The 18,755-nt window shown below is 59.2% G+C and overlaps 3 protein-coding genes across 5 annotated transcripts; 1 reads left to right on the top strand and 2 right to left on the bottom strand.

The window, feature by feature from the left end:
* Positions 1–7,676: 7,676 nt before the first annotated feature.
* MLST8 (MTOR associated protein, LST8 homolog) lies at positions 7,677–11,512 on the top strand. 2 transcript variants are annotated; one of them, XM_047780873.1, is made up of 9 exons: positions 7,677–7,745; positions 8,269–8,471; positions 8,636–8,687; positions 8,771–8,933; positions 9,481–9,556; positions 9,639–9,791; positions 10,336–10,460; positions 10,625–10,788; positions 10,923–11,512. In XM_047780873.1, the coding sequence occupies exons 2-9, from the start codon at positions 8,343–8,345 to the stop codon at positions 11,039–11,041; spliced, it is 981 nt and encodes a 326-aa protein (XP_047636829.1). In that variant the 5' UTR covers positions 7,677–7,745; positions 8,269–8,342; the 3' UTR covers positions 11,042–11,512. The 2 variants fall into 2 exon arrangements, with proteins under 2 accessions (XP_047636829.1, XP_047636827.1); XM_047780871.1 differs by having other exon boundaries at positions 7,689–7,876.
* BRICD5 (BRICHOS domain containing 5) lies at positions 11,400–13,134 on the bottom strand. 2 transcript variants are annotated; one of them, XM_047780874.1, is made up of 6 exons: positions 12,851–13,016; positions 12,560–12,679; positions 12,196–12,351; positions 12,021–12,122; positions 11,655–11,808; positions 11,400–11,571 (listed from the first exon to the last, which is right to left on the bottom strand). In XM_047780874.1, the coding sequence occupies exons 1-6, from the start codon at positions 12,899–12,901 to the stop codon at positions 11,477–11,479; spliced, it is 678 nt and encodes a 225-aa protein (XP_047636830.1). In that variant the 5' UTR covers positions 12,902–13,016; the 3' UTR covers positions 11,400–11,476. The 2 variants fall into 2 exon arrangements, with proteins under 2 accessions (XP_047636830.1, XP_047636831.1); XM_047780875.1 differs by lacking the exon at positions 11,655–11,808 and having other exon boundaries at positions 12,851–13,134.
* Positions 13,135–15,098: 1,964 nt separating this feature from the next.
* Positions 15,099–17,050, bottom strand: PGP (phosphoglycolate phosphatase). The gene is made up of 2 exons (XM_047780867.1): positions 16,333–17,050; positions 15,099–16,233 (listed from the first exon to the last, which is right to left on the bottom strand). Exons 1-2 carry the CDS (start codon positions 16,970–16,972, stop codon positions 15,908–15,910), a joined length of 966 nt encoding a protein of 321 aa, XP_047636823.1. The 5' UTR covers positions 16,973–17,050; the 3' UTR covers positions 15,099–15,907.
* Between the last annotated feature and the right edge of the window lie 1,705 nt (positions 17,051–18,755).

Below are 18,755 nucleotides of genomic sequence, written 5' to 3'. Positions count from 1 at the left end.
TCAGAGGCTGCGGGACCCACGGGGGGGAGGGACTCGGGCAGCTGCGGGCGGGCGGGGAGCCGGGCACGGAGAGAACCGGGCACCGGCGGCACGGGAGCTGTCAGACATTTCTGGCCCGCGGTTCCCGTTCCCGTGGGAGGTGTCAGGGGTTGTGAAGAGGAATCTCCCGGTAATGAATTCGGTGTCAGGGAACCCGCACCCCTGCAGCGGCACCTCTTGCCCCGCAGCCTCTGGCTCTCTCCACCGACGCTACCAGGCCGCCCTGCACCTCAGCCCGACCCCGGCACCAACTGGGGTGCAGCCCCCACGCCTCCCACCAAGAGGGGCCCGCTGCCCCATCCCCAGCACCTACTGGGCCGTGACTCTTCAGACCCACTGCCACTGCCAAAGGGGCCTCAGCCCCCCATCCTCAGCCTTAGCGGGGTCACAGCCCTGCCCAGCACCAGTCTGAACCCACACACAGCCTCCAGCCAGACTCGCAGCCCCTAACCTTCCCCCCACCCCCAAACACACACACAGGTCTCAGACTTCTGACCTCCTGGGCCTCCGCCTCAGGGCTCTACCTTGGCAAGGCTGCGGCATTCTAGAAACAGATTGGTTGGAATCTGGGTCCTGGCTTAGGCTGTTTCCTCATCTGCAGGAAGGGCCAGATCATCACCCCAACCAGGCAAGGCTGGTGGAACATTCGGAGAAGTTCACAAGTAGGATGCCCTGACGCCCCTCTTCCTGTGGCCCAGCCCATCAGGCTGGTCCAGGGAGAAGGTGGCCAGAGTGCGGAGGAGGGGGAAACAACAGGCACTGGGCTTCCCTGATCTGGGCAGGTAGTCGGGTTCCTCCGTGGGGTCTCTTAGGAAGGCCAGGAAGCCAGCCTATGTCCCCCAGTGTGCTGGGCTTTCACGGGGGGGGGGTCCCTAAAGATGAGGGTCCGATCCCCACACTTTATGGTGACCAATTCCAGGGCATCTGCTGGGTCAGGTGCTGTGCTGGTCACTTCACAGATGAACTTGAACTTACTGTGCTTTTTTCTTTTTAGGGCTGCATCCACCGCACATATGGAGGTTCCCAGGCTAGGGGTCGAATTGGAGCTGTAGCCGCCGGCCTACACCAGAGCCACAGCAACGCCGGATCCGAGCTGTGTCTGTGACCTACACCACAGCTCACGGCAACGCCAGATCCTTAACCCACTGAGCGAGACCAGAGCTCGAATCTGTGTCCTTATGGACGCTAATCAGATTTGTTTCTGCTGAGCCACGACAGGAACTCCTTGATGTTTTTATTTTTGTTTGCTTCTTTGTACTGTGCCCATTTTACAAATGAAGAAAGTGAGGCCCAGAGAAGCCAAGTTCCCCCCTGGAGGTCCCAGAGTCTTCAGGTCATGGGTCTGAGATTTGAACGCACACTGGCCTCTGCACTGGTCCCAGTTCTGCCTCTTACTGGGTCTCAGTCACTTTGTCTTTGAGTCTCAATTCCCCTCCATAAAATGGGGTAAGGACATCTCCCCTTAGATTATTTGAGGATTGCAGTTCCCGTTGCGGCTCAGTGGGTTAAGAACCCAATATAGTATCGGTGAGATGCAGTTCGATCCCTGGCCTCGCTGAGTAGGTAAGGAGCTGGCGTTGCCACAAGCTGTGGTGTAGGTCGCAGATAGCAGCTCAGATCTGGCGCTGCTGTGGCTGTGGCGTAGGCTGGCAGCTGCATCTCTGATTCACCCCCTAGCCTGGGAACTTTCATATGCCAAAGGTGCGGCTGTAAAAAGAAGATTATTTGAGGGTTAATTGGGATGCTGTCCACAAAGTGCTTTGCAAGAGATCTCAGGAAGTGCTCAGCAAACAGCTTCTGTGGACACCGTGACATTCTTGGGTCTCCCTGCCTGACCCCTTGGTAGCAGTTGTGTTTTTTCCCACTTCGTATCTGCAGAGCCTAGCAGTGTGTCTAGCACACCGGAAACACTACTACAAGGGCAAAGGATAGCTATCATCCTTCCTGTTATTTTTATGTCTTGGCTGGCTGAGGCAGACCACTCTGGCCTGAGCCCAACACGTGTGGGGCCTGGGGCAAGAGTACAAACACGGCCCGCACAGCCAATGTCTCGAAATTTAAATATTGTAAAGCATATGCTAGTGACCTGTTGAGGAGAGTACCTTCTACCACTCAGCCTTCACAAATATATATATATATATTTTTTTTTTTTTTGCTTTTTTTAGGGCCACACCTGCAGCATAGGGAGCTTCCCAGGTTAAGGGTCAAATCGGAGCTACAGCTGCCAGCCTATGCCACAGCCACAGCAACGCCAGATCCTTCACCCACTGAGCGAGACCAGGGATCGAACCCGCAACCTCATGGTTCCTTGTTGGATTTGTTTCCGCTGCGCCACAACGGGAAGTCCCTCCCAAATAGACTTTCATCTGACCTGGAAGGCCAAGTTCAACTTAAAATGATCAGGAACCTCTGGGAAATGAACTGACCCCTGCCTAGGGCTGCCTTACTTCTATCCTTGGCGCAGCTCCAGCTCCAGCCCCAATGATACCCAACAAACAGATACCCCTTAGTCACTCCTCAGACCCAGGGGTGGGCAACTTGCTGTACGCCTCACCTTTCCGAGTACAGACCTGAGAAGAGAGCCACTCAGATTTTGCCAGATTCATCCTGGTAGGGGAGGCTAATGCCCTCGGGGGAGCCAGGAATTCTAGATCTGCCGCTGACCAGCCCAGTGAACCCGGGACCCCTCCCCTCTGCTCAGGTGCCTATAAAATGGGCTCTCAGCTCTGCGTGGAGCCCAAGGCTGATGGGCGGGTCCAGCAGAAAGAGAGATGTGCATTTTCCTGGCATCCCCCCAGCCTGGGGATGGGGGCAGCGAAGCAGGCCATCCACTCCTGCTGGGGGTGTGAGGATGCAGCTGCGTGGGACTTGGGCAGCCCTCCAGGAAGTCAGGCCTCCGAGGACGATCCCAGAAGGGGAGGGCCGCTGAGCCAGCAGAATTGCTGAGGCTCAGCCTAGAGCAGAGCTGGCGGCAGCTTCACTGCAGCCCAGGCTGGCCCCCTTCCCAGCTGCATGGCACCCCCGCCCCAGCAGCACAGCCCCGGTTCTTGCCCACTGGTTCGTGCCTGCTCAGGGGCTCCCTGGTGCGCCTAGCCCTTATGCATAAAATGACGAATGTACCCTCTCCATGGGCTGCTGGGAGCAGAAAGCAGGCTAGTGGCCATGGCTTCTATCATTCTCATAGATTCCACCTCTGTAAAATGCTCAGCCGATGCTGGTACATGAGAAGGAATCCACAACCATGGGTCCTGTCTCCCCTTCCTGCCAAGCAGAGAGGCTGGGGCTGCTCAGGCTCGGTGGGGAGCCTGGCCTGGTCTCTAGGCATGAGACCCAGAGGCCCCCTAAAAAGGGCCTGTCCTGTGGACCACAGGTGGGACCCGGCAGACATCTGGTCAACCTCCCAGCCCTCCTTCGGCCCCACCTCTCTCTCCCGCTCTCAGGCTTTCAGGGTTTGTACTGCTCTGGCCAGCCTGCATGTGCCAGGGCACCCAGGGCTCTTCCTCTCCCAACCTGCCATGCCCCAGAGCTGCCTCCGCACCTGGGGGAGCTGCCCTGGATGGAGAAAGGATGAGGATGAGGTGTGGGGGTTGCCTGGGAAGCAGCCACCTCAGCCAGAGTTTGAGCTCGGGGGAGGGTCGAGCCCAGCAGGCCGGCTTCTGCCGCGTCAAGTGTCCTTGGATGTGTGACTCTTCATCTCTGAGCCTCAGTTCTCTCAGCACCAGAATGGGGGCGGTTCCTCCTTGGCAGAGCCATTAAGGACCCCACGCAGAAGGAGGGGAAAACACTCAGTTTGGTGGTTCCTCAAAAACTCAAACGTGGGAGTTCCTGTTGGGGCTCAATGGTAATGAGCCCGACCAGTATCCCTGAGGATGAGGGTTTGAGTCCTGGCCTCGCTCAGTGGGTCGGGAATCTGGTGTGGCTGTGGCTGTGGTGCAGGCTGGCAGCTGCAGCTCTGATTCGGCCCCGAGCCTGGGAACTGTCATATGCTGTGGGTGTTGCCCTAAAAAGCAAAAAAAAAAAAAAAAAAGAAAAAGGACTGACCCCTGCTACAACCTGGATGAACCTTGAACCTTGAAAACATGGTGCCCAGAGAAAGAAGCCAGACACAAAAGGCCGCATATATATATATTTGTCTTTTTTTTTTTTCTTTTCCAGGGCCACACCCACAGCATATGGAGGTTCCCAGGCTAGGGGTCTAATCAGAGCTACAGCTGCCAGCCTACACCACAGCCACAGCCACATGGGATCCGAGCCACGTCTTCGACCTGCAACCTCATAGTTCCTCGTCAGATTCATTAACCGCTGCACCACGAAGGGAACTCCTGAAAAGGCCACATACTGTATGATTTCATTTATATGAAATGTCCTATGGAGACAAAAAGACTTCTGGTGTCCAGGGGCTGAGGGGAGGAGGAATGTGGGGGTGGGGGTGGGGTGGATTTAGACGGAGGTGGCGGCTGCACAACACCATGAATGTACCAAGTGCCACTGAATTTGTTCACTTAGAAAGGGTTACTTTCAGAGTTCCCTGGTGGCCTAGCAGTTAAGGCTTCAGCACTGTCACCGCTGTGGCTCGGATTTGATTCCAGGCCCAGAACTTCTGCATGCCGTGTTCCAGCCAATAAGGAAATAAAACAAAATTAAATGAAAACAAAAAAAGTTACTTTCAGATTATGTGAATTTCACCTCAAAACAAAACACTGGAGTTCTCTTCCTGGTGCAGCGGAAATGAATCTGACTAGTATCCACGAGGGTGCAGGTTCGATCCCAGGCCTGGCTCAGTGAGTTAAGGATCCAGTGTTGCCATGAGCTGTGGTGTAGGTCGCAGACATGGCTTGGATCTGGCATGCTGTGGCTGTGGTGTAGGCTGGCGGCTGTAGCTCTGATTTGACCCCTTTCCTGGGAACTGCCATACACTGCAGGAGTGGCCCTAAAAAGCAAAAAACAAAACCAAAAAACACCCAGGAAGTTCCCATTGTGGCTCAGTGGTAATGAGCCCGACTAGGGTCCATGAGGATGCAGATTTGATCCCTGACTTTGCTCAGTGGGTTAGGGATCCGGTGTTGCCTTGAGCTGTGGTGTAGGCCGCAGACGCAGCTCAGATCTGGCCTTGCTGTAGCTGTGGCTGTGGTGTAGGCCGGCAGCTGCAGCTGCAACTTAAGCCTTACCCAGGGAATGTCCATATGCTGCAGGTTCGGCCCTAAAAAGCAAAACCAAACCAAAACACCCAGCATACTGCCCCACACAGAATGAGCCCTCAAAGTGCTATAAGAGCTGCTGAGGAGACCAGGAGTGGGAGCTGAGCAGGTGAAGGGGTGGGGGGTAGAGCACCCCGGGTGTGGGCAAGTGTTCAGAGAGAGGGGGTGGAGAATTCTACGACTGTTGTTCAACTGTTGTTCCCTTGTGGCTTGCGGGTTGGCGAGAAAGGGACAGCAGGAGGGGTGGCAGGGGCTGAGCCCGGGATGCTGGAGGGGACCCCTGCAGGCTTCTAACAAGGGCCAGACTTAGAATTTTAGTTTATTTTTTATTATCATTTTTATTTTTTTGCTTTTTAGGGTCATACCCATGGCATATGGAGGTTCCCAGGCTAGGGGTCGAACTGGAGCTGCAGCTGCCGACCTACACCACAGCCACAGCCACGTGGGATCCAAGCCTTGTCTGCGGCCTACACCACAGCTCATGGCAACGCCGGATCCTTAACCCACTGAGCGAGGCCAGGGATCGAACCCGCAACCTCATGGTTCCTCATCGGATTCTTTTCTGCTGCGTCAGACTTAGAATTTTGGAAGATCACTCTGTAATGTGAAGGCCGGCCTAGAGGGGGCAGGAGTGGACATGGGGAGGCTGTCCTGGGAGAAGGATGGTGGCCACGTGGTCTCCCCACACTGTCACACAGGCACCACATACTGAAGGGGAAGCCTGCGGGGTAGGTCCCTCACGGATGGTCTTGGCCATGGGCAGTGGAGGTGTCCGTGGGGGTTGTGACAGACAACACCGAGGCGGGAGCTGGATGTGAGCTGGAGACGGGTGGAGAGGCCCCGGAGCGGGGATGCTGCTGAAAGCCCCAGAGAGCGGCCAAGAACCCCGAGGGCCAGTGTGGAGACAGGAACCCTGGAGGCTGCCAGCCTTTAGGGGAAGGCAGAGGAAGAGACTGAGGGCTAGGCAAGAGCCAGGAGATGGTAACGGGAGCTTTTCAGGACCACTGTGCAGACAGACGTGACAAGGTGCAGAAGGAAAAGTATCCACTGGGTCTAGCAGTGTGAGATGGCCAGGGACCTTGTGAAATTTTCATTGGTGAGCTGGGAGTAAGAGACATGACAGAGGGTCACGGAGTGTGAAGTCAGGACAGCTCTTTTTTTTTTTTAATGTTTTTTTTTTTAATTTTGGGGTCTTTTTGTTTTTTAGGGGCACACTTGTGGCATAGGGAGGTTCCCAGGGTAGGGGTCCAATCGGAACTGTAGCCACCAGCCTATGCCGGAGCCACAGCAAGACAGGATCTGAGCCGCATCTGCGACCTACACCACAGCTCACAGCAATGCTGAACTGAGTGAGGCCAGGGATCGAACCCGCATCCTCATGGATGCTAGTCAGGTACGCTAACCGCTGAGCCACGACGGGAACTCCACGACAGTTCTTTGGTGGTGGTGGTGTTTGCTTGCACCTGTGGCCTGTGAAAGTTCCCGGGCCAGGAATGGAACCCTGCACTACAGCAGTGACAATGCCAGATCCTTAACCGTTAGGCCACCAGAGAACTCCAAGAAGTGTGAAGGAAGAAAGGACGGCTTTTGGAAAGAGTCCAGGCTGGAAGGAGCGTTTTGGGTTGTCTTGTGCTGTTGAAAGGCTGAGGGGAAGCAAAGACGGGAGGGGGTGAAGGTACAGGAAGGAAGGTTCCTGTGACCCAGGGCCTGGGTGGATGGGCAGGGACACTGGCTTGGTCAAGGGGCCAGAGGAAGGGAGGGGTGCAGCTGCATGTGGGCGCCTGGGAGGAAGAAACCACGGGAGAGCCTGTCTCAAGGATTCTATTTTCCTGTGAAAGAGGGTGAAACCACGTGGGTAGAGCCTGGGAGGCCTGGATGGAAAAGGAGGCTTGAGGGACCCCCGTTTTGGAGAGGTCACTAGGATTAGTGAGGGGCTGGACAGGCCTGAAAGGGACCAGACCAGGGTGGCCTGATCTAGCAAATAAAACCACAGGACACCTCGCTCCATGAGAATTTCACCTAGGCAATGAGGAACTTACTAGTTTAACTCATACAATATTTGGGATATATTAGTACTTTAAAAAAACACAAAATGTGTTGCTTATCTGAATTCAAATGCAACAGGGTGTCCCACAATTTACCTGGGAACCCCAACCCCGCGTGGGGAGCAGGGGATGCGTGGGAGGGAGGGCGGGGGTGGCGCGACACGGGCCCGATCCAGGCCTGGAGAAAGGGTTTGAGAAGGGTGGGGTGCCGGAGGGGCAGGAGGCTGGGGTTGCTGCTTTCGTCCCGCCTCGCCGCCTGGGAGCACAGAGGCCTGTACAGGTTCTTCCCAGACGGCAGGGACCCCGTGTCCCAGAACTTCGGTCTCGTCCCCCCACCCCGTAGGTCCCTTGGTGTCGCCGTAATGGCTCATCGATAACTCTACACTCGGGCTACGCCTCTATCGACTCGTTCCGGCTCCGCTCACCGTCCTGGACCTCGGCGGAGCGCAGAGCCGCGTGTAAGGTACGGAGGCCGCGTAAGGAGAGCTCGAAGGCGGCTTCCAGTGGCCGGGAGAGTGCGCCCGGGGGAAGCTGCCTTAGCGGGACGGAGTCAAGACGGTCGGCGGAGCACCGGGGGCTCCAGGGTCCAGCCAGGTAGTGCCCCCTTCCATCAGGGCCAGCCGCCGGCCTTGCTACGCATGCGCGGCTGCAGCGTTCCGGCTTTTCCCCCTCCAGCCCGTCTGCGGCCCTGCTGCGCACGCGCGGCCCGCCCCTGCGGCAGAGCGGCGCCCCGGACGTGACTGCCCCCTGCCGGTCGCGGGTGGGGTGGCGTTCCGTCCGCGTTCGTGGGACCGGGAACGGAGCGCGCACCTTGGAGCTCGGAGCTGTCCCCGGATGGTTGTCACGCGTGTCCCTGAATCTCTCTGAGCCTCGGTTTCCCCATACTTAAAATGGGAATGAGTTTATTTTCCAGCACTCAGTGATCTGTTGTCACCTGTTAAGGACATAGGGGGTATTCTCTAAATACTGAACTCTTTCTTCTCCAGATGCTCTAATCTTTGACCCCTGCCGGTCAGACCTAGGGCCCTGTGTAGGTCCGAGTCTTTCAAGCAGCCACACTATGAACACGTCTCCAGGCACGGTGGGCAGTGACCCTGTCATCTTGGCCACTGCAGGCTATGACCACACAGTGCGATTCTGGCAGGCCCACAGCGGGATCTGTACCCGAACCGTACAGCACCAGGACTCCGTATCCTCCCCTGGGGCTGGGGGATGGTGCTGGGCAGGATGCCTGGTGGGGTAACAGCCTGAGCAAAGGCCTCCAGGGGGAAGGATGGGATAGCCGAGCTGGATGGCCGAGGCCTTGGGGGCCCCTGGCCCCGGGGCCCTGTTCCTTGTCCTTAACAGGCCCAGCAGGTGAACGCGCTGGAGATCACACCCGACCGCAGCATGATTGCTGCTGCAGGTACCTTCCCCTCCACCCCGGGCCCTGATTTCCCATAGGTCCATCTAGGCCCAGCCAGACTTGAGCTTGAACTGTGCCCCCAGGTTACCAGCACATTCGCATGTATGATCTCAACTCCAATAATCCCAACCCCATCATCAGCTACGATGGGGTCAACAAGAACATCGCGTCTGTGGGCTTCCATGAGGACGGCCGCTGGATGTACACTGGTGGCGAGGACTGCACAGCCCGGATCTGGGACCTCAGGTGTGGGGCGCTGGGTGGGAGGAGGGGCCAGGCTAGAGACTGTCTCAGGTCAGGTTCACTCCAGGTGAGAGCTGAGACAGGGTTTTCTGTGCAGTGGTTTCTAGAGGGCAGGTGCGGAAGGCAGGATGAAGGCACACAAAGATGGGTGTAGCCTTAGCCTGATCCCACAGGGCCCTCTGAAACCACCTGCTTCAAAGAGCAAGTCCCGGAGCTCCTGGTGGCTTGGCAGGTTGGGGGTGTCACTGCTGTACTGTGGGTTTGATCCCTGGCCGGGGAACGTCCATGTACTGAGGGTGTGTCCAAAAAACAGCAAATAATAATGATAAGAGAGCAGTCCTGCCTCGAGGCAAGAGGCCACCCTTCATGCCCCTTCTGAGTCCGTCACTGGCTTCAGGCTACCCTTCACGGGGGTGGGGGCAAGCCTCCCACGTATTTCCTGTAAGACAGCGCCCATCACAGAAGGATGAGGATGAGTGGCCAGGGAAGGGGCGTGTGTGGGGGGGGCCGACAGCGTCTGCCACAGACGGAGCGTGTCCCCACGTTGAAGGTCCCGGAACCTGCAGTGTCAGCGGATCTTCCAGGTGAACGCGCCCATTAACTGCGTGTGCTTGCACCCCAACCAGGTGAGGGGCACACACAGGGCTGGGCACCCTGGGGCTTTGGTGGGCAGGGGTCCTGCCCTGCCTCACCTCCCCTGCCCCTCAGGCGGAGCTCATTGTGGGTGACCAGAGCGGCGCCATCCACATCTGGGACCTGAAAACTGACCACAACGAGCAGCTGATCCCGGAGCCCGAGGTCTCCATCACGTCTGCCCACATCGACCCCGACGCCAGCTACATGGCGGCAGTCAACAGCACCGTGAGTCCTGGGGAAGGTGGGTGGCTCGTACCCAGCCTTTATCTCCTGTATTCTCCACAGGGGGGCTTCTTCCCCAGGTGTCCCTCTGGTCCCCTCCTCTCCGCCATCCTGGGCTCCAGGCCCAGGTCCAGCTCTGGCCCAGTCACCAAAGCCAGAAACCTGGGCGTCACTTCTCAGGGATCGAACCTGAGTCCTCATGGGTCCTAGTCAGACTCGTTGCCACTGAGCCACCATGGGGACGCCCCCCCCTCCTCCCATCTTGTTCTCCTCACTCCTGTAGGCCAGCAGCACCCTTCGGGAAAGCCAGGCGTGGCCTTCTGCTTGCAGCCCATCAGGTGTGGCACTTGGCTGTGGCCTGATCTCCCAGGTGCTCCTTGCAGGCAGGACCAGACGTGCCTGTCACATGTCCCTGGCCCCCCGGTCCCTACGCACAGCCACAGTGTTGGCTGGCAGCCCTGAATGTGGGTCTCACTGCCATGACGTCCTTCCCCATGTGTCAGCCCAGAGGCTCCTGGCCTCCCAGCACTTCCCACTTACTCCACAGGGGAACTGCTTTGTCTGGAATCTGACCGGGGGCATTGGCGACGAGGTGACACAGCTCATCCCCAAGACCAAGATCCCAGCCCACACCCGCTACGCCCTGCAGTGCCGCTTCAGCCCAGACTCCACGTGTGTGCAGGGCCTGGGGCGCCGGGAGCCCTCGCCTGGCTGCGGGGAGGAGGGGGCGTGTCTGGGGCGGGGGCGGGGGGGGGGGCCTACCTGGTGGACGGCAAGGGGGTGCGGGATGGAGGGGCTGTTGATGACACCCCTGCCATGCTCACACTCGCCCCCAGGCTCCTTGCCACCTGCTCGGCTGACCAGACTTGCAAGATCTGGAGGACGTCCAACTTCTCCCTGATGACGGAACTGAGCATCAAGAGCAGCAACCCCGGAGAGTCCTCCCGAGGCTGGATGTGGGGCTGCGCCTTCTCGGGGGACTCCCAGTACATCGTCACCGGTGAGCCCCACTCGCCCTGCCTCCCGGTCCCCGCTGGCCCGGCCACGGCCCCCCCGGCTGCCCAGGAGCTGGCCTGTGGCGTGGCCTGACCGGGGCCGCCCCCTGAGCCACTGACGTGCTCTCCCTGCCTGCAGCTTCCTCTGACAACCTGGCCCGGCTCTGGTGCGTGGAGACGGGCGAGATCAAGAGAGAGTACGGCGGCCACCAGAAAGCTGTCGTCTGTCTGGCCTTCAACGACAGTGTGCTGGGCTAGCCTGTGTGCCCTTGGGATTGTGGGCGGCCACCCAGATGGCACCCACAGGATGCGTCCGTCCAGCTGCCCAGGTCAGCCTAGGCCAGCTGGACCTGACTGACCTGCCCCGGCCCCCTCAGCCAGACCCGCCGGGCCTAGTCGATCCGCCCTGGGACCCTTCAGCCCCGGCTGCCTCTCCGGATGTGCCTGGGCTCAGGAGGCCCACCCCAGCCACCGGCGTTCCCATCGGAAATTCCAGACCCACAGGGCCTAGAGCTGCGGGGGGGGGGGATCGGAGGCGCCTGCCCGTCCCCAAACCAGTGCCTCCCCCTTTCCCTCCTTGCCCCTCGCTTGTCCCCTGAGGCCGCAGACAACACCGTCATGGCTGCTGGAGTGGTTTATTAGTGCCGCCAGTGGTTGCCCTGTCTGGGACTGGTGACAGGGCCAGCCAGGCGCTTAGTCCGGGAGGTAATAAAAGCAGACTGACACGCAGATGCTGCTCGGGAAGCAGATGTCAATGCACAGGTAGAGGAGCCGCTGCCTCCGGGGCCCTGGGGGGAGGGGCCTCCATGAACCCCAGGGCCTCCTCCCCCCGGCCCCTCCCGCAGAGCCTGGGCCTCTCTGCCCCACTCACCCTCTGCTCGTCGAGCCCAGTAAATGGGGGTCTCTGCACAAAGGCGCTGCACGGGAGCCCCCACCTGAGCAGGGTCCACCTCATGGTTCCCAAGCACTGCCAGCAGCTCCTGGGTGTAGCGGGTGTCCCGGCCGGGGCTGCGAGGCCCGTGGGGCTGCAGAGAGGGACACGTGCGCTGCGCCTGGCTGAGTAGGACCCGTGCCTCCCTGGACGTGCTGGCGGCGTGCCAGCCCTGCCCCAGCTCTTGTCAGCAGCCTCAACCAGGGAAGACAGAGCTTCTGTTCCCCTGAAACTGGAGCCCCAGCCACCCCAGGCCCCGGCTGTACACAGGACCCTTTGTCTGGCCCCTGACCCGAGGCGCCTTACCTGGGAGGAATTCACCAGCAGCTGCAGGGCCTCGCGATCACGGGGTTCCATCAGGCGGAGGAAGCAGGCCTGGGGCTCCGAGGGGCGGTAACAGACACAACCCTGGGGAGGTGGACGGTGAGGCGGGGCCGGGACCTCCCCAGGTGGTGACCCCCGCTCCCCCCAGCCCACTCACGCTCTGCCCATCCAGCAGCACTGTCCAGCTGTGGTTGCTCTCAGCCGGGGTCACTGTGATGGTCGCCACTTTCCGGGCCACATCCACCTGTTCAGTTTGGTTGGATCGGGGTCCCCTGGGGCTCGGGAGGGTCAGACGGAGCATCTGCAGCGGTGGCTGAGAGTGGGAACCTGGGGCTCAGCGGGGCTGGCTGGGGCCGCCTCCGGTCTTGCTATGGGGGTTCTGACCCCTTCACCCCCCTGGGCCTCCAGCTGTCTGCTCGGAGCCTTGGCTCTGCGGGGGGGGGGGGTGGCTGTGACATGCTGGCTTCTCCTCCCCCTTCCCCCTGGCTCTGCCGCTGCCCTTGTCCTGAGGTCAGGCTCACCTTGGGAGGGCTGTGAGCAAAGCCAAGAAGCCCTCCAGCCATGGCCCCCGTGGTGGCCAGTGCCAGCAGCAGCAGCAGGCGGGGAGCCTTCCCGCCCGCATGGCAGGGCGTGGTCTTCACCTGCAGGCACACTGCTGTCAGACGGGCCTGGAGCTGACCGGGCCACCGGCTGGCTCGGAAGGCAGGGGCTGAGGGGGTTTGGGAGGCAGGCGCCGCACTCCAGTCCCCTGCTTAGGACAGGCCGCGAGTCCTTGTCCCAGGACAGGGCACTGGGTGGTGGGAGGCACTCACACTGACAGGCCCCGGCCCGGGGCCTTCCGCCCGGCCGCTCCCCTGCTCCATGCTGCAGCCCTGGGGACAATGCGCTGATTGTCTGGCACCCCTTGGAGTCAGACCGGAAGCCTCAGGACGCCTCCTGATGAGCCAAACAATCGTCCTGGCCCTCTCCCCTCCTGACCCCGCTGCTTCCTTCCCGTCAGAGCTACCTGATATCCAGGTGAGACACCTGGGGGGTAGGGGGTGCTTGTCATCGCGCCTGGCTCTCCTGCCGCTTGGCCCGTGCAGACCACAGAGCACCTGGGCCTGTGGCAATCAAGCCCCGGTGGCTGGCACAGAAAGCAACTCCGGCCTGGCCAGGACTTTATATGTATGGAGCGTCTGGTGTGGGGCAGGCTGAACCGTTCCTAAGGAAGCCCATTTCTGGTTTCTTGGGTTGTATCTGCACCCCCGGACTGGGCACAGGGCTGAGCCCGCAGCACACCAAGGGCCTGTTTGGTGAATGACTGGGTACGGCCCTCCGCCCCTTCTCCTCCCCATGCGCCCCAGCTGCTTCCCAGCCCCCACCAACACAGGACGGGCTACTGGGCAGCCACAGGTGCTCACTTGTGAAAAGCATGGCTCCCACTAGGTTCCGCTGCAGTAAGGGCAGCCTGCAGGGACCTGCTGCACGCCTGGGACGCTTAAGCCAGCCTCTGCCCACCCGCCCACCCCTTTGCAGGGCAGCTTTCTTGAACTTAATACCGTATGTTTCCAGCTGCCTGATGCTGTGGATTGCAAGTTATCGCCCTGGCACTGGCAGCTTTGAGAACATGCCTGTCCCCCACCGGCTTCACCCCGTGGCCCTTTCCTGCTCTGGTTTTTTCCTTTTTTTTTTTGTCTTTGTCTTTTTTTTGTTGTTGTTGTTGCTATTTCTTGGGCCGCTCCCGCAGCATATGGAGGTCCCCAGGCTAGGGGTTGAATCGGAGCTGTAGCCACTGGCCTACGCCAGAGCCACAGCAACGCGGGATCCGAGCCACGTCTGCAACCTACACCACAGCTCACGGCAACGCCGGATCGTTAACCCACTGAGCAAGGGCAGGGACCGAACCCGCAACCTCATGGTTCCTAGTCAGATTCGTTAACCACTGCGCCACGACGGGAACTCCCTGCTCCGGTTTTCTTTTGTGCCTTGTTTTCCCTGCTTGTGCAGGACCTGCTCTGCAGTGGGCCTGAGATGGAGTGGCTGTGGTGAGCATCCCAAATCTGGAACTGGAATTCCAGAACGGTCTTGTACAGAGTGTAACCCCACCCCTCCCCGAGAGACAGCTGCACCCTCTGCAGAGGCTGCTTGCTGTCCAGGCGAGAGCAAGGAACACCAGAGTCAGCTCAGGTCTGAGTTTAATATACCTTTGGGTTCACACAGTGCAACAGGGGTGGAGACAGGGTGCAGAGAGTTCCTGGGCTGCTGCCCAGCAGAAGAGGGAGCTGTCGCTGGCTGCTGCACCTGCCATGTGCTCCTGGTGTGGGTGACAACGCCCTGACAGGCCTGCTCAATATCCAGACCCACCTTGAGCCGACCTCGCAGAGCCAACGTCAGCACCACCAACCTCACAGGTGCCGGCTGCCCTCGCGTTGCCCACCACTGCATCAGAACCCCAGGCACGCAGACCCGGGAAGAGCTGAAGGCTCAGGACACTCTTTATTGCTCTGAGAACTCTTAAAAGACCGAGTGAAGGGCCACTGTGACCCTGGGGTTAGGAGAGAAGCCACAGGCTGCGGGCAGACACCGCTGGGTGCAGGGCGAGGCACCCGGAAGGAGTCGGCCAAAAGGAACAACCTCCCAGGCCCTACCCTACAAGTGTGGCTGGAGTCTGCTCATCAGGCCTATTCTCGAAGGTCAGCAACTTAGGGAACAGGCAGAAAAGTCCACGGCCCCCTGCCAAGAACCCTTGGCTAGCCAGTGGATCCTGCCAGTCCTCCAGCTGGCCACTGACAAGGGACTCCAGGATCAAGATAGGTGGCCTCGTGGACCACTGACATATAACACGTATCCCAACCAAGGGTACTGGAAGACAGGAAGAGATTGGATGCTTCATAAAAGGACTTCCTGTTTGGGGGGGACCCCTCTTTCCTATCCCACCCAGTGGGAGCCTTGGTGGACAGGCATTCCTTGGCCAGCACTGCTGGCTGTGGGGCACGGAAGCTTCTTCAGTGGGATTTGCCCTACGAGACAGAGCACAGCCATTAATCAACATGCTTACAATTCAATTCCACCACCTGACAAAGTTGAACAAAAGTTTAATAAAAATAACTTCTGTGCTGCCCTGGGCACAGCAGCCCAGAGAACAAGGAAGACAATCCTGCGCCCCCCCAGCCACTCGGCAAGCAACACACTCAGCCAAGTCACCTGGGTTTATGTGCACGTCTGAAAAAGCCAAGGTCTGGCTGGGCTGAGTTTACAGAACCGCACAATCGTGTTGGAGTGGCAAACGTGGGTATCTGAGACAGAACAGACACTCAATTGTGACATCAGAGTGGTTTTTAAGGAAGGGTGCGGTGGGGGTGGTGCTGGTAGTGAGGGCAGCGGCGCACACCCCACGGACAGGGAGACATCACCCAAGTGCAGCCCGTTCCTCCACCCCCCACAGGGCAGCTGAGGAGCTGAGAGGCACCAGCAGGCTCCACTGTTGGTGACCACACCAAGGGGGCCCTGGGCCGGTTTGTACAAGATGCTCTGATCCCTGAAATGCTCAATAAAATACATGACACCTCACCTCGGTCCCACCAGCAGGCCCTGAGGTTACCTAAATCCTGGGCATACGTTGAACCAATGGCCAGGCCAACTGGCACCTGAGGCCCAGGACACCCCACAATGCCCTCCAAGCTTAAAAGTGCATCTCAAAATACAAGCATTTGTAAACAAAATCGCCCCCAAACGTTTACTTACAAGATTAAAACTAGTGCCTCTGCTTAACTCCAAGTAATACTCTTTGAAGCCACCTGGCTGAGCGATGCTTAAGCCCCACCTATTAATCTGGGTAAGTGATTTTTCATTTTTTTTTTATTCTGGAGATTAAAGACACTAAATCTTTAACCTTGAAGGGCAGGCAAAAGGTCGGCTATGCTGTCAACATAGAAGTCAGGGACCATTTTCTTCCTAGACATGCAGTCACTTTCCTGATTACTCTTCACGTCTCCTAGAGTGGAGACTCCGGTGAGGGTCAGGACGGTCTTCAGACCACAGGTGACGCCCAGGAGGATGTCTGTGTCCAGGCGATCACCCACCATGACTGTGCGCTCCGGGTTGATGCCATACTCCTGGGACACGCAGTCAAAGATGAAGCGGCTGGGTTTCCCTATGATGTCTGCTTGGCGCTGGGCGGCCATCTCCACGGCTCGGACCAGACAGCCGGTACCTGCGGGGCGCAGAGGGAGGGGAGCAGAGTGCCGGGGGTCAGAGGACGAGAGGGGCCCGCCGCCCGCCCTCCAGCCTCCCACCCCCGGGGCGCACGGACCCGCGATGAAGCGGCCGTTCTCGAGTGGGAGTCTGTTGTCCATGTTGGTGCCCACAAGCAGGCAGCTGGGCTGCTGCAGGTAGCGCACAGCCTTGGTGAGCTTCATGTAACTGAAGTGCGGGTCGAAGCCCACCACGACAGCGCGCACGTCGGGCTCCAGGGGCGCCTCCAGCCAGGCACTGGGGCCTTCGCCCTGCAGGGGCTCGGGTCCCACGCCCACGCAGGTGACGCCCACGGCCTCCAGCTCGGCGGCCAGGGCCGCGCTGCCTAGCACGTAGGCCTTGGGGGTCGGCGCACCGCCCAGACGCTGGCGCAGGTAGAGAGCGGTGCAGTAAGCTGTGCCGAAGACTTCGCGGCCCGCGTTGGGCCCCGACGGGCCGCCGAAGCCCAGGCGCTGCAGCTTCTCGGCGTATGCCTCGCGGGTCTTGCTGCTGTTGTTGGTAATGAAGCCGAGGCGCTTGCCGCGGGCCCGCAGCGCCGTCAGGGCCTCGGGCGCGCCGGGCACCGCCGTCTCACCGCGCCACAGCACGCCGTCGCAGTCGAACAGCAGCGTGTCCACGTCGGCCAGCAGCGTCCGGGCCCGCTCGGCGCTCAGCCGCACGCAGCGGACGTCGTCGCCGCTGGCCTCTGTCGCCGCCATGGCCGCCCGCCGCCGCCACCACCGGCCGCCGCCGCCGCCGCCACCCGCTTGTCCTCGCAGCCGCCCGCCGCCGCGCCCGCCCCGCCCCCGGCGCGCTCATTGGCCCTGAGCCTCGCGCGTGCCTCCCATTGGACACCGCCTGCGCCAATCCGCCCCCGCCTTCCGCGGGCTGCGGGAGCGCGGCGCCAACCGTTGCTGCCCGGAGCAGAGAGGATGTCACCCATTGGCTGTCTGACCTGAGCGCCCTGGGGATTGGCTGGCAGGGAGCCAACCGGCATTCTGCGTCGAGTGCTCACTGCGGAAATTCGGCGCAGGAGCCCTAGAGTTCGCGCAGGACGTAAGGCTGCTGCTCATTGGCGGCCGCTGGGCTGCTCGTCCATTGGAGGCGCATGGTCAGCCTAGGTGACGGAGGCCCTTAATCGAATGACCCCCCGGGCCCGGACGGCTGCTGATTGGCCGGCTTGGCTCTGATCTTGCGGGCGGGGCTCTACACGGGACATCCACGGGAGGGAGGGGTCCGCTGTCCCCTTTAGGGCTGGAGTCACGTCCGCACTTTTGCCTGGGCGGCGCCGGGCGGTGCCCTCCGTCTTGGGCATGCTCCGGACCCAGTGCCTACGCTTAGGCCGGCCTTTCTTGAGAGCCAGCCCAGGGCTCCTTCCCAACAAGCCTCGCGCTCTGATTTCCCGTCCTTTGGAAAAATCCTTTCCCTGTGCCTTGGTGGTCGTGTGAACGAGTAATTACTAGGCAGTGGAATTAGGGTCTAAGAGAAGGACACTAGTGCCTAGAACACAGCACTCAATAATTGGTCACTATCATCATTATTAGGTATTATTAACTTTTTTTTGGCCGCCTCCCCTGCATGTGGAAGATCCTGGGCCAGGGTGCAACCCCCTGCTGCAGTTGCGACCTGCGCCACAGCTGAGGCAACGCTGGATCTTTAACTCCGTGCTGCCCCAGGGAACCTTCCTCGGTGTTATTAACTTTTATGGAAGGGAAACATACAGCAAAATGCATAAATCTTAAGTGTGCAGCTTGGTGGAATTTTTAACTACTTCTATGCCTGTGTAAACACAGCCCAGATCAAGATATAGAATATTTCCATCATTTCAGAAAATTTCTGCAAGTCGCTATGCAGTCAATAGCAGATACTCCTACCCGACTGGTTTTCTGACTTATGTCACCATGGCCTGTTCTAGACCATCTTCCAAGATCTTACCTCCTGCACTCCTCTGGCTCTTGCTTCTTTTGGATCAATATAATGTCTGTGCAATCCATTCTTCTCGGTGTTTCTTTTTCAAAATTTGAAATTTTTATTCCATTGTAAGAACATAATCCCATGTTCTCCAGGTGATGGACATTTAGGTTTTTTCCAGTGTGGAGCTATTGTAAATAACACCCCTGTGAAGATTTCTGTTCCTACACACAGATTTGTGGGTGTAGGCCCTCATTTCTCCTGGGTATATACTTAGGAGTGGAATTGCCAGTTCATAGAGTAGGTGTATGTTTATCTTTATTACTTGCATTTTTTTTCTGGCCATGCCTGTGGCATGTGGACATTTCGGGGCCAGGGATCAAACCCACACCATGGCAGCACCCCGAGCTGCTGCAGTGACAATGCCAGATACTTAACCCACTGTGCCACAAGGGAATGCCCTATCCTTATTACTTTCACTGGGGCCAGGGGGCAGAACAATAGTGGCCCCAGTTTCCTGAGAGCATACCCTGTGCCAGGGGATCCAGACTCCCAGGCCCCCCATTCCTAATATGACAACCCCCTGCTCCG

Source organism: Phacochoerus africanus, chromosome 5, assembly GCF_016906955.1.
Source record: "Phacochoerus africanus isolate WHEZ1 chromosome 5, ROS_Pafr_v1, whole genome shotgun sequence".
In the NCBI taxonomy this organism is placed as follows: Eukaryota; Metazoa; Chordata; class Mammalia; order Artiodactyla; family Suidae; genus Phacochoerus; species Phacochoerus africanus.
The sequence above is the reverse complement of the archived record's forward strand: the minus strand, read 5'-3'. Positions and strand labels throughout refer to the sequence as shown.

Coding starts and splice junctions, on each gene's coding strand:
- PGP (XM_047780867.1), bottom strand. CDS start 16,972: ATGGCGGCGACAGAGGCCAGCGGCGACGACGTCCGCTGCGTGCGGCTG. Junction 16,234..16,332: donor GAACGGCCGCTTCATCGCGG/GTCCGTGCGCCC, acceptor TGCGCCCCGCAG/GTACCGGCTGTCTGGTCCGA.
- MLST8 (XM_047780873.1), top strand. CDS start 8,343: ATGAACACGTCTCCAGGCACGGTGGGCAGTGACCCTGTCATCTTGGCC. Junction 8,934..9,480: donor GCCCGGATCTGGGACCTCAG/GTGTGGGGCGCT, acceptor CCCACGTTGAAG/GTCCCGGAACCTGCAGTGTC. Junction 9,557..9,638: donor TGTGCTTGCACCCCAACCAG/GTGAGGGGCACA, acceptor CCTGCCCCTCAG/GCGGAGCTCATTGTGGGTGA.
- BRICD5 (XM_047780874.1), bottom strand. CDS start 12,901: ATGGAGCAGGGGAGCGGCCGGGCGGAAGGCCCCGGGCCGGGGCCTGTC. Junction 12,123..12,195: donor TGCTGCTGGATGGGCAGAGC/GTGAGTGGGCTG, acceptor CCACCTCCCCAG/GGTTGTGTCTGTTACCGCCC. Junction 11,572..11,654: donor CTGGGCTCGACGAGCAGAGG/GTGAGTGGGGCA, acceptor CCCTCCCCCCAG/GGCCCCGGAGGCAGCGGCTC.